Genomic DNA, 14,176 nt, shown 5'->3' with positions numbered 1-14,176 from the left:
CCACAATGGCAAGATGTTAAATTCGCCCAAAACCGAACGAAGCATCTATGTTGGTTGTGGAAAGGCGACAGACGTTTGGCAAGGCACGCCTGCACATAAATGAACTGGTTGATGTTCCCAGTCATGATATAAATGTCGCACTTCAAACCGCAATGTCAGATGGCCTACCACACAAGACATTCATTTGCACACCTCTGCTGCTTGGTTTTACTCAAGTTATCTTAACCGTTGTGTAGATTCAACCTTCAGTTACAATTCCCAATTTGTGATTTGGAAAAATATGCATAAATTTTTTTACCAAGTCGTGCTGAAGTGACCAACCCAAAAGCTTCACACAAAAAGTAAGAACGACTACAATGAGGTACCAAACCTCGAGATACCTTAGTTTTAACCTTTCGTAAGATTGACGTCTCAACCTCCAGCTAACTGACGTCTGTATACCACATGAAAGCGTGTTTACAAAGTCAACTCATGCATCGAAATGATTGTAGATTTATAAAACATTTAGGCTGTTCGGTTTAACCCCGTGTCCGGTCTGGCCCCGGTCTCCTCTAAATAATTTCTGGAGTTTCGTGGGGGGCTCAATTTTATCAGAGATGTCCAAACCGATTTCAGCAAGCTTAGACTCGCTCGAAAGCTACTATTGCGTCATTTGTCAAGTTCGAAGATCAAATAGCTGTCACTTCTGGTTCTGGCGATATAATGGTATAAGTGACGTTTTCGACAAAACGCATTATGATTTCTTACCACTCATTTTTCTCAGAGACAGCTGAACCGATTTAAAATACAAATATTTTTTCTAAAACTGCGGTACTTTAAGGTACTGCTGTCAACAAATGTTTATTTGTGATAATATATCAGTAGGATAAGAATGTTCGGTAGTTCGGTTGTTCTAAACACATCAAAATATGGAAAAATTACCGAACGAACTTTATTGATCAGAGTAGCCCGAAAGCTGACCCAGAGTCGCCAAAACAACTTTTTATATGTTTGTTTTAGCAACCTGGGGTCGCTCTAGATCGGACTCCAATCGCGTAGTTTCGCTCTGAAAATTTTCTCGGGTCGCACCATGCATCCATGCGAGTTTGTTTTTTTTTTCATAAGTTGTTGTTTAGGGCGTGTACCACGTGTTCGTTTTACTCGGAGTCAGAGTCGCCCGCGTGTAGGTTCTAAAACGAAAACGGTATTAGTTTACAAGAAATACGCAAACTTTTACCGGACGATTAGTGACTCGCTAGTTTCTTTTTTGGATAATTTTAGTGCTTCTGTTGGATTCCTATTAAAATTCAGAATAAGTATGCATAATATGTTGGCAAAAATAACCTGTTTAGTAGAATTATCAAGAATTCTTCGGAGCCGTCATGTTTTTAACTGTGCCAATGATTCCCCTATTTTCATCATAATTCTCGGGCAATTTTTCAAAAGGGCGTATAAGCAAGTGACAGTTTCTCTTTGTTTACTTTCTCTTCTATAAATTACCAAGCGGTTTCCAGTAGTTCAGGACCAGTTCCTATTTTTTGTAGTTTGAATAATAACATAGGTACATCAATGCGATCAAATGCTTTGCTGAAGTCAGTATAGAGAGCTTCTATGTAATTACCCTTATCCATAGCAGCCAGTGAGTAATTGACAAATTCGAGTAAATTTGTATTAGTCGAGCGACCCTTAAAAAATCCATGCTGCATATTAGTGATTCTATTTTTAACTTGATAAAACATTTTTCATTGATTATCGCTTCAAAAAGTTTAGGAACGCAGGAGATAATTGCAATTCCCCGATAATTACACACATCTGATTTTTTTTCCACTTTTGTAAATCGGTACCAAGTAGGAGTCCTTCCATATTTTAGGAAAAATACCGGCCAGGAGTGATTTATTGAAAAACCAAAACAAGGGTGTGGCTAGTTCTAACGATAGTTTTTTCATGAATATGGGAGGAATTTCATCAGGTCCGGGACCTTTAGAGATATCTAATTTATTGAGCGCTTGCATAATATCTTGGACACTAATGTGATGAATATTAATGTCACAAGTATGTTCAGGGAAGAAATTAAAATATTCACGGTCTCGATCCTCTTCGGAAAACGTAGTATAGGTTTCTTGGAAGTAATTTGCAAAAAGTGCACAAATATCTTCCGAGTTGTCAGCAGTCTTACCCTTGAAAAACATTTTTGAGGGAAAATTATTAGATTTCAGTTTTTGTTTTACGTAATTGAAGAAATTCTTCGGGCAAGATTTGATTTCACTCTCCGTTTTTGAATAGTACTCCTCGGAAGCGATTTCAATTGCCAGATTCAATTGATCACAAGTTTGTAAGTAAGTTCCTAAGTTGACGCTACTACTGTCTCTTTTATATTTTTGTGGGCCTTCTGTTTTCGATTTTTCAGATTTTTAATGTTATCATTATACCATATTGGATATTTATAGTTAAGTCGTCGTCTGATTCTCTTAAAAGGTACCTGATCATTAATAGTATCAAATAAAATCCTATAAATCATTTCCACAGAAGTTTCAACATTAGACTCCCTGAAAATGGTTTGCCAATCAATGTTACTTAATTTTAACTTTATGTTATCATAATTTGCCAAGTCATACTGAAAGATCTCGTCATACTCATATTCATCGGGTCTATTATACTCATGAACAAATATGGACAACTCAATTGCAGTGTGAAATCTTTCATTTTTCCATAAGGGGGTAATGGATTCGGTAAGACAGAAGTCTTCGTGTGAATTTGTTAGTAAAAGATTTTAGTAACAGTTTTGCTGATTTTTAACGTAATTAATTTGGTTGAGTCCTAAGCATGCAACTTGATCAAAGATATTTCAGGGTTTCATTCTCTCCTACCACTGGGATGCTCTCATTTTCAGAGTCTGGGAAAAGGTCAATGTCACGTTGGTTGAAGTCACCATAAATGTGTACTTTCACTTCGGAAGGAAGGTTAGTTATGATTTCTTCAGCAATCTGGATCTCGTAAATCATCTATTAAGTAATTCCTCATTCTCTTGAACGAAAACGTATTGAAAGTCTTGTGATTCAGCGTATTGTTGATAATGTAACATTGAATACTGGGCGCGTAGTTAGCAAAACAGCACTCAAGATCATATAATTGATACAAGGAAGCTGTAGAACCAAAGAAACAGTTTCTAATCTAGATCAGAGCTGATATTTTCACTCTGCAGATCTCCACCTCATCACCCTCTTCACAACCGAAAGTCGGATCCGGATGAATTTTGTATGGGATCACAACAAAATAGGTTAAGTCATCTCTGAGAAAATTGAATACTCAAAAATGTTACCGGGAAATTGAAATCTCCAATCCACTTGTCACTCTGCATACCAAAAAAATTTTCTAGAACATGTTATCCGGATTAGACTTCCGGTTTCGGAACTAGAGTGCGATAAGTCAGGAATTTTCCATTTCATTATTATTTTTCCACAAATCGATGACAAAAACAACTACAAATCTCATAATACTGACTGATAAATTCTTCTAGCTTGCAGAACTTATTAGTTTGTGAGCATATAAACTTGATTGGGCACTAATAGTTCTCCATTTCCTGTTCCGGAAGCACCGAAGGTAGTGAAGATAAACTCCAAAAGTTGAACTTACTTCGATTTCTCAACGACGATTCAACCGATTTCCATAAATCTTGATTTAAATTGAAGGTCATATTGTTCCACAAGCTACTGTGAAATTTCATCCGGATCTGACTTCCGATTCCGCAAATACAGGGCGATGAGTGTCAAATCTTCCAAACCGCTATATAAAATGACGATAAAAAACCAGTACGAGCAGGCACGGAAGAAGAAAACACAACTCGCCTTTACAAACAATGCACACAGCGGGCGTTGTTCAATTTCGTACACGCTATAAAAAAAACGAAACCCCAACACCTAAGCTTATGTCGTTATTTATGTCGTTTTTCATTGATTCCACTCGCTATGTTTTACCCTGAAAGTCAATCAATAAAACGGTTTTGTACAGTTTGGTTTGCACGCTTGCTGCTCGGAGCAAAATTCTAAACTGGGCTCGACTTTCCTAACCATTAGTTATTGCTAGTAGACGGCCTATCAAACTAATTCCGGATATCCGATTCCGGAAGAATCGAAAAGATTGTTTAAATACTCCAAAATGAAACTCGGACTATTTTGTAAGATTTGGTTTGGCCGATTTTAATAAATTTAGGTTTAAGCTGAAGGTTTTACAATTCCAAATAAAATTCCTGAATTTCATCTGGATCCGGCTTCCGGTTCCGGAGCTACTGGGTTGAACGTTAAAAAATCTATAGCGCCACCTAAAGCGACGAAGTGAAACAGGGAAAGGTTCTTAACTAGATTCAAAACAGGTCCAATTTGTTTGTTGCTGGCCATACGAACCTCGAAATAAGGTTTCGGAAGTATTGGAAATAACTGCAAGAAAAGATCTACCTTTCATCTTTTCTTCAAGATGGCGAGATCGATTTTCACAGGCTTATAGATTTAAAATAAGCGTCTCACGGTTTTATACAGAATCCCTGAATTCGTTGTGAATAATACTTCCAGTTCTAGAACTATAGGGTGTTTTGATTCGTAGATATTACTATAACTTTCCTGTTTTTTTTTCAATGAACAGATATTTTCAGAACATCACAGTTATATTTATGATGATATGAGTAATATGAGAAAGGCATCATTTTCTACCTTTCTTATCGAACAAATAGGCCTACCTGATTTTAGATGCACTACATTGAAATAATCAAATCAAACGAACGGCTCATTCTGACCCTGGATGGACTTGAATCCCATTCCAGATCGATTCAATCGAACGACTGGAGTGTTACCCCGATCAGATGGTAATAACAGAATTATAACAACTTGAGTATTTTATTTCAGAAATATTTCGTAACAAATTTAGACATATTTTTGGCTGCAAGGCTGTTGAAATAACAAAAATCATAACAAAAAAGACTCTAGCGGGAACCAAATCGTAACAGATTTTGGAACGTTTGTATCACAATTATTATTGAATTTAATATAATTACAGAAGTCTGAAAGCAGAAATTTATAATAATAGTTGTAAAAGATTAGATAGCAAATTTAACTCAGAAAAACTACATCCCGGCTAACTTTTAGCATCGTTTCAATCCAAAATTGTTGAATGATTTTTTTTATTAAATAAATTATTTAGTGATCTGATTTCTTCTTTTAGTTTTTTGAAATTCTGATCATTATATTTCAATATAAAGCTATGGAAGAACTCATTTTTTCAATTCATCAACTTCATCATGAGTCTTGCAAATGAAAATAAAACATCATAACTGATTTTGTTATTATATTGTTATCATTAGTTTCTCAAAATCTCAAAATAACACACATTGTTATACGTATCAACTTTTGATATACTTGTGTTATGATCTTGTTATCTGCATCAGATCGAGACAATTCCAGATTAACCCGAGTGTTGAATCGAAGATTAAAACTGGCTAATTTTCGTTTAGCTATGAATCTTACATCTGGTATTCTGCCAAACACGCCTTAGTTTGTAAGGTTGCATAACTTCAATTTCTCGCTTTTACCCTCGTCGCCATTGTAATATTCAAATTGAATATCTTGGTGGTTGTCAACGTAATAAACGTAAATTTGTCTAAGCCTACTCAATTATTAGTTATATGTACTACACCTAGCAGAAATATTTTTAACTATATGAAAATTACCAAAAAATTATGATGAATTTTATCAAAAGTTCAAAAGTAATCCATATAAAAATTTATAATACCGCTATGTCAGTTATTCAATTTACTTTCTTTTATTATTCTACTTTAGATGAATTTATTGCTATTGATTTACTAGCTCAATAAGTATTTGTTTTGCTAATCGATTACAAATACTCGATTATTTTTATCATATTTCAATTCTATCTTGAGTATGTGTGCAACTCAGAACATAATAGTGGCGTACCGAGGCAAAGTTCACGGTATCTAAGGTGTTGAGTTTGTTACACCGTAACTAAAACAACGTACCGTTGACAAAGGTAACAGCTGCCGGCAAACTGAATCCAGAAAACAGCAAGCGTCTACGTTGTTGTTACCAGCCAAACAAGTATGTACCGCATTAGCATCTTCCAAGTGGGTGGTGGGTTCAGTCGCTGCATATTCCGCAGTGACTGCGGACTCACTGCGGCCACCCTCCACATTATGCAACCAACGCTAGTTTCCCTGAAGTGGGGTGTCACGGTAACATCCGGACCCAAAATTCATTCAAATTATGGTTGTCACAGTAGGCTCATGTCACAGTAGACTCTGACAGATTCCTTCCGTAAAACAACATGCATTTGTGTAAACAAGTTTTTTCGGTTGACAGTACCGGAGTTTTTGTAAGCGATTCATTCTTCAAAAATCGATACTCGAAATTTCATGTGTAGAGCACATTTCAGCCCATTCACCTCTAGCCTGCGCTCCTTATCATCACCAGCTACTAGCACGAGCACTTCTCATCAGCAGAACGTGATGACAAACCTCCTTTCAGTATACATCAGTGAGGATGGTGATTATTGTGACTGTGTCGAGCAAGTACGGAGGTCGCAAAAGGATAACAACGGACAGCTACCTGAGGGGGCCCGTCCCTTATGGCAGAGGGTGTTGATCAGAAATAGACAGGCATCGATCGAACAGAAGGGTCTCTCCTCCGTAAGTGGTAATTTATGGGTGCACACGAAACACGTTAAAAAGCCATTTTTATGCTTGATACGCGCACTCTTATTTCGGCTTTCCGGAGTGTATTCCATGGAAGGATGAATGATTGGGAAGTGTCACCAAAAGGACAAAGAAAGAAAGAAAGTGGCGCAAACTAATTCGGGAGTCGGGACAGTGCTGCTTACCTGTGTACTTATCGAGACACACACCCTAGGAAAAACAACATTTTTCGGTAATGGTCGCGCCTGCTTTCGAGAAGAACCACTCGAATAACAGCAGCCACTAATTATGTGGATTGTCCTGGCAGAGTTTTACTTTGTGTTCATCGTTTCGCATCCGGCGAAGGCGGAATTGCATGTTATCTTTTTCCAAGAGCAGCATATTGTAGAATCTGAATGGAACAATCCATGAAAAGAGGGACCGTAATGATTATAATCACGGTAATTTATTCAGCTCTAAAGCAGCCCAGGGAGTGAACGGAAAGTTTTTTTTCGCACGAATGCCATTTGAATTGATAGAAAATTAAAGCTCCATATCGGCTGCAGATGTTGTTTTGCCGTTTCTGACAGAAAAAAAGGAACAGGACTCTAAACATCACGGGTTTATTCTAAGCAGATTAACTTAGTCAACAAAAGGACTGCATTTGCAGCGCGGCGCCAGGCCATGAGATGGAAAATCTAACAGTCCCTAGAGCTAGTCAATGAGAGAATGCATTTTCAGCTGGTACATTCGGCAAGAGGGATCAAAATTCCAACGACATCGGCTGAGGGTTCACGTCTACAGTCAATTAAAGCATAAATAGGATTATGTCACATGTCTGTTGGTCTGCCCATGAAATCCCGTTCGAGTTTTAATGTGGTTGGAGTCTCCAAAAACAAAATGTCACTGCTTGAATCACGAACTATTTTTCATCACTTCATAAACTACTAATCAGCAAGATCCGTCACACCTCAATGCCATCGGAAATATGCTAATTATTGCAGTATATCGTCGTGTCGCTAAACTGGAGAAAAAGCAGCAGTACCGGAGTAACTGGAAAACTTCGGGACAGGGGTTCGTTTTCTACTACAAACAATTTCACACACTCTCCAGATGCGTAATGTAACTTATATGCTTCAACGAAATCACAAGAGATGTTTGAAACCTGGCAATTAGCGATGGATGAACTAGATTTGATTGAGTGGAAACAGTGCTCGACAGTGCCATTTAAGGGGAGGAATCGCAGGCCGGACCTCGTTTTTTCTCCATACATACAGAACCACCCCTTCGAACTTGAAATCGAAGCCGCGGCATCTGGGGGAAAAAAGGGAAAAATATGTGTCTATAAAATGACTACTTCCGGTCGACGGAATTAGCTATTCAGCTGGCAATGAATAAGTTTTTTTTAAAAAAAAGGGTCTGAGGGGTTCGAAAAAAAGGAAATATATTTTATTCTGATAGACACAAATAAGTAATAAAAGATATTGTACAAAGTACTATCGAATGTTATTTCATTTGATCTTTTTCTTGAGATAAAACCATTGTAAACAGTTTAAATACCAAGATACGATCTTTTGTTGACAGGATTGTTATTTACCCAACATGTAATCGTACTTCTTCGCTTTTTAAAATCCTTTTAATTAAATCTCGTACTTCCAGACAGAAAACTACTGATTTCTACTCTTTGAGCAATTTGAAATGTGCGCCTAACCTTTCTCAAATGATGAAGGTGGCTGTAGTTTACGAAAATAAAAAAGATTCGATATATTTTCGCTTTACATGCCAGTGACTTGATTCCGCAACTTTGTTGCCTGAATCGGACTCCGATTACTCATGTCTTATACAGAGTATCGTCTATTAAGGCCATCTCAATGCAATGTGGGGATTTTGTTTTAACTGGGTGATTAAATTTTTGACATTTTTCTCACTTTTTCGAAATCGGCTGCATGGCGTACTACGATGGGTCAACTTTTGTCGTGTTCACGTGATGCAAAAACTAACCCAAAAAACACTAACCGCTGTCAAACCGTTTGTTTGAAGCCTGTTTCGAACCTAGTTTCGTGAAAAGTGTTTGTTCAATGAAACTACCCTGGGATAGTTTCAGTTTTCTCAGTCGAAAATGACATTAAAAAGATTTTCTAATATTTGAGAATGACTGAGAAATCTAATGGGGCTATTTTTTTAATTGTTTATTTACACTCAGCTTAATACATTCAAGTCTTGTTTTATGCGGCGGATACGCACCGCATAAAAAAAGGAATATTTGAAAAAAGAAATTACTTGAAAAATTTGCATAATTTTAGAAATTCACATGAAACAAACTGCAAAACTAAAGAAAAAAATTGTTTGTTGCCGAATATCTTAAAACTTCATGAAACCTAGAGCTCTGATATTATCTCGACATTTTTTCTATTGAGAAATATCAACTGAGATTTCCGAAATCGAAAAATTTTGGTGCTAAATGTTTTAGAAATGCATGAAACATCGAGATAAGCTTCAAAAAGTCGACTTAAAAATATTTTTTTTTCTGGGTAGCATCAGCTTCCGACGTTTCGTGCATTTTTTTTAATACAAAAAAAAAGAAAGCCGCATAATTTTGAAAAGTCATATAGAAAAGACCGCACAACTTTGAAAATTTAACTAAAACAAAACTGTACAACATAGTAAAAATATTTCAGCATTAAACCGGTATTCCACTATCTCTCATTGTATATTTTAAAAAAAAAATAGAGTTTCATCTGTAACCAACAATTTCACGCAATGATCGCAATAAATTCTCTATAACATTCGGTGAAAATAATTATCTGAAACAATTTGTGAAAGAGAAATAAAGGGTGATTTTTTATGGTATCTTTTCGGCAACACTGTTTTTGACAGATCACGCGTTAATCGTGTATTGGTCATTGTCAAAGTTGTTTAGTTTGGTCTATAATTTAGTCATGAATCGTCGTTTGGCCTATAATTTAATCATGAATGGGCGAAGTTTTCTATCGAAAATTTCTTTTATCTAAAGCGGAGGCGCGACCAACATTTGCATGAAATCATCTTCAAACATTGAACTATATTGATCGTTATATAGGTTCCATTGAAAAATTTAACATTTTTTTCATTTTTTTGTGTTTTTTTTCCTAAATCAAATCCTATACCTCTTAAAAAATTACCCTTTATTTCAAACGATGCAATCATTATTTTAAACGAAAATAAATATTTTAAAATAGACATGCTTTTTCCGAGAACTCTTCAGACGTGTAAAAGTTTGCTCCTTCAGAATTTATAGACAAATTTCGCAGCAAATCGTACTTTGAGTTGGCAGCACTCTCTCAGATTTTACTTGAACATTATCACAAACTGTCTTTTGCAAAGGGCCAAACATATTTTACCATTGACAAATATGTGTGGTGTTCTGAGTGGTTAACCTGTCCCAAGCCCCACTGTCTGACAGAGGTTAACAGAAAAAATATGTTTCCACGTGTTTTGTTTATAAATGCAAATAACTTTAGTCCAGGACCCAGGTGGGTGTTGACTCAATCGAATTCCGATGACCCATTTCGTATACAGATCATGTTGCGAGGTCACCGTTCCTTCGACCAGCCCCGCCTAAACGAAATATTTGCATTGAATGGATTAGAAATCACAGAATCACTGAAAGACTTTTACCAACGCCATCTGGAAGACTCATGCAATATCCAATTCATCAACCACGGCCGACAGCCAGCTGGAAGCTGGATTTTCAAGAATCCGAGATGACATAGTCTAATGATACTATTCTAGTTTTAAGTTAGTTGTTAATTAAGTAGTGTGTCTAAAAATATATTATATTATTGAATAAAAAAAATTAAAGAAAGACTTTCGATCCCTTGCAATCGACGCGTATTTAGTTTTGTATGAATAATTACCATTTTCCAATCTTACCAATGCTCGAGTATGAATTCAATGTTACATTTCTAACCGTATCGAAACCTTCAAAACTTTCAGTCTTCTAAATAAGCGTATTTTATTGCACTCTTCTGAATATTTTTTCTAGTATAGTAGAATAGTACCTCCTACATAAAACTCTAATAATAAGAATAGAATTATTGTTTATACCCAAACAGTTATTCTTGCTCATAAGACGTATAAGGATGATATTAAAAATGTTAATTTATGAATTATAATGATGCTGCAGACGGTTTTTATGAAAACAAGTTACATTAAGGGATTTAATAAACCTCAGCAAAAAGACGTCAAGGCGAAATGCCTGAGCAAGTTGAAGAATTTTCAATAATTTTCGCGTTCCAATTGAATTATTACATTCGCACCCTCTCATTTTGCTACTAATGCAAAAGGCGATAACACCCAGTTGACGCCATTCTATTGATCAAATGTTATAATAGACACGGGGGGCAGCATGAGCTAGGAACTTGTGAGCACTTAGTTATCTCACCTATTGGCGAACTAATAATCGAAAAATGACAAATGTTACAAAACTGTGTTGTACTAGTGTCTTTTTATCGAAACATTCCTTTTGTGGAATTTGACCTTCTGTTTCAAAGACTTCGCAGCCGATTCAAGCGTACAGAATCATGGTATGGCTGATGCTACGATCCTCCTGACACTTCGAATCCTTCCAGGTCGGGGCTCGAACACACGACAACTGGCTTGTAAGATGAGACTAAGTTTGAGAGGAGATTCTAAGGTATCAGACTGGGCAAGAAAAAGTTTTGAATCGTTTTGAATCGTGGAATTGGGACAAAATTTCATCAAAACCAAAAATGTTATTTTTTTTTGTAAATCGACTTCAAATGTTTAAAATTGATTTTTTTCAGAGTAGGATTCGATTGGTTTTTTTTTCAAAATTTTATTCGAAAATTTGAATAATTTTGTGACAATAACTAGTTGAACATTTTAACGTAGGATTTATTTTACGACTATAAACAAAGACTTTCTTTTCTTTTGTTATTTTTTTTGAAGAATGATAGAAGAAAGTTTTACCCTTTTCAAAAACGAAGTATTCAAAGTGTCATACATATCTGAGAGGATGTTGCCAACTCCAAACACGATTTGGTGCAACACTCGCTTAGGTCGTGGACTATTTCGCGAATTATTTTAACTTAAAGTTTACATTTGCCAGTCGAGCAGCTATTTTTTCATCGAGTTGTTAAATTTAACTGAAACTGCGGCGCATTCCAAAGTTTGACGGATGAGTTCATTATGCACTGAAAATAAAACTAATAAACCTGCTTTTTATTGGGGCATTTTCTTTTACTGAAAGTATAAAAAGAAATTACACTGAAGATATGTTTACTGAAGGTCTGCAATTAGAATTTTTTTTAATGTTGAAAAATAACTATTGAACTGTCAAAACTAACCATGCTTTCGAGCAGGGTTATTTTTGACAGCGACAAAAGAACTGCTCGACTGTCAATTTTTAACTAATCGGCTTGTTGAGAAAAGAACTATTTAAATTTAATTTTCAAGTTCTGAAAATATTTAAAAGAATAGACTTCATTTGTCAAGTTAATTGAAAAATGGCGAAAATCCACATGAGACAGATATGCGAGCATGGGAACTACAGGTCAATGATAAAGGTAGATAAAGTCCTTTCCTTATTTCAGTGATCAGTACGATGTTTATGAAATTTTTGATTAAAAGTTGGATAATTTTGGATCCAATTTTTTCCCAAACTATGACGCAGAATAGCCTGTTCAATCCTTCCATGTGTCGTTGAAAACATAAACAGTTTTCCCGTTCCACCAACACGTCCACGGCAACTGTTACAACAATAGCCGATAAATTTTATTCATGAGCACGTTCCACCCCATTACAAATTGTTTTAAAAGAAAAAGAACGCTCCCTTTTCAGCACTTGGTCTGCTCTGAACACCTTCTGCCTATTGGGACATAAAACGTCCCGTTTGACAAATCGCTTTGAAAATCATTTGACCGCAAAATCGCTTGTAGAGACAGTGTACCGGAAGTTCCTTTCCACTATCAACCGCCATGTGACGCCTAGACACCGCCAGTGCAATAAATATTAATTCCTTTTTATGTTGCCTCTTTCCCTTTTCAGGTGGTGCTATCTACACCGGCAATGTGCTGAAGATCAATTCCGTCCAGAAGGAGGATCGCGGAACGTACTACTGCGTGGCAGATAACAGCGTCAGCAAGGGCGACCGACGTAACATCAATCTGGAAGTCGAATTCGCACCGGTTATCAGCGTACCACGACCCCGTCTTAGCCAGGCCCTGCAGTACGACATGGATCTCGAGTGTCACGTGGAAGCCTATCCGTCACCGGCGATCGTATGGGTCAAAGACGACGTCCAGCTGTCAAACAATCAACACTACAGTACGTCCATTTTTGCCACGGCCGACGAGTTTACCGATACGACGCTGCGTGTGATCACAATTGAAAAGCGACAGTATGGCGATTATTACTGCCGGGCAATTAACAAGCTTGGCCAGGCTGAAGCTAGGGTTGAACTGTTCGAATCCGTCATCCCGGTGTGTCCCCCGGCGTGTGGTCAAAACTACTATGGAGGCGATGCCAGCACGATAACCGTCTCGAGCTTCCTGCTGATAGTCACAGCATTAGCGGCAATGTTCTAGGATGGCTTCCGCTATCTCCCCTTCTGTAGGTGATTTAAATCGGTAACTAGGCCACGCCCTGCGTTTTCATATCACAACGATAGAGTGTGACGGACGGCAAAGCAGAAAAACAAAATCATGAACGTCCTTAGGGTGTATTTCTTATCAGAATCCGAGTAGGCCTTTTTCTTGTCGTCGTGTGCCTGTGTAACGAATCAATTTTTTTCGAATGAATTTTTCTAGAAAATGATTTCCTGGACGGGATTAGATCCCTCCGACCAGGGTTCGAAAACGAAACATTCCAACCTATTGAAAATACGAAAAAAAGTCTCTATTGATGATTGTAACATAAAAAGTAAGTTTAGTACTAGGTCATACAACTAAGATAAAAAAAAGCACAAGAATGAAACTTTAAGCTGTACTAGAATTTAGGACGAAACCGGATACGGATAAAGATTTACTATTACAACAGTCCATTTAGTTTAGTATGACGAGATCGTAATATTGATGAATATGTTCTGGAATCTCTGAAAAAATAGAATCTAGCGCCGTCCAAAAACAAAAACATATCTTGAAATAGATCTGAAATTACAATTTACACACATATCCGAATAATAGGTAAGTCTAGAGTAGCCCGATTTGCAAAATTTTTAGCAGTTTTTGTGCAGGAACAGAATCATTCCGAACGTCAATGATAGGAACAATAACAATAAAAACTTTTTAAGAAAATGTTTTGTTTTATTCGTAAAATTATCCGAAAATTTTTGAAATTGTCAGTTTCCTGATGAAACCTTTTCACAGAAATACTCATTAGCACATGCCAGAAGCAAAAACTGACTACTGGAGGAGGTTTCCCACGAATATCTTGAATTTACTTCAGTTTTGACAGCGACGTGGCCATAATTGCGTTGCGTTACTTTGCCTTGTGGCGATGTTTTTGGTGGATTGCACACTGATA

The 14,176-nt window shown here is 36.7% G+C and overlaps 1 protein-coding gene across 1 annotated transcript in view; it reads left to right on the top strand.

The window, feature by feature from the left end:
• LOC131434903 (lachesin) overlaps window positions 1-13,947 on the top strand; it is a 32,040-nt gene extending 18,093 nt beyond the window's left edge. Inside the window, exon 2 of the mRNA XM_058602164.1 lies at window positions 12,701-13,947. Within this exon, the coding sequence (XP_058458147.1) occupies window positions 12,701-13,239 (539 nt within the window). The 3' untranslated portion in view covers window positions 13,240-13,947. The remainder of the gene's footprint in view (window positions 1-12,700) is intronic.
• Window positions 13,948-14,176: the final 229 nt, after the last annotated feature.

The sequence above is a fragment of the Malaya genurostris genome, chromosome 3, assembly GCF_030247185.1.
Source record: "Malaya genurostris strain Urasoe2022 chromosome 3, Malgen_1.1, whole genome shotgun sequence".
In the NCBI taxonomy this organism is placed as follows: Eukaryota; Metazoa; Arthropoda; class Insecta; order Diptera; family Culicidae; genus Malaya; species Malaya genurostris.
This window is presented reverse-complemented; position numbering and strand designations above follow the sequence as displayed.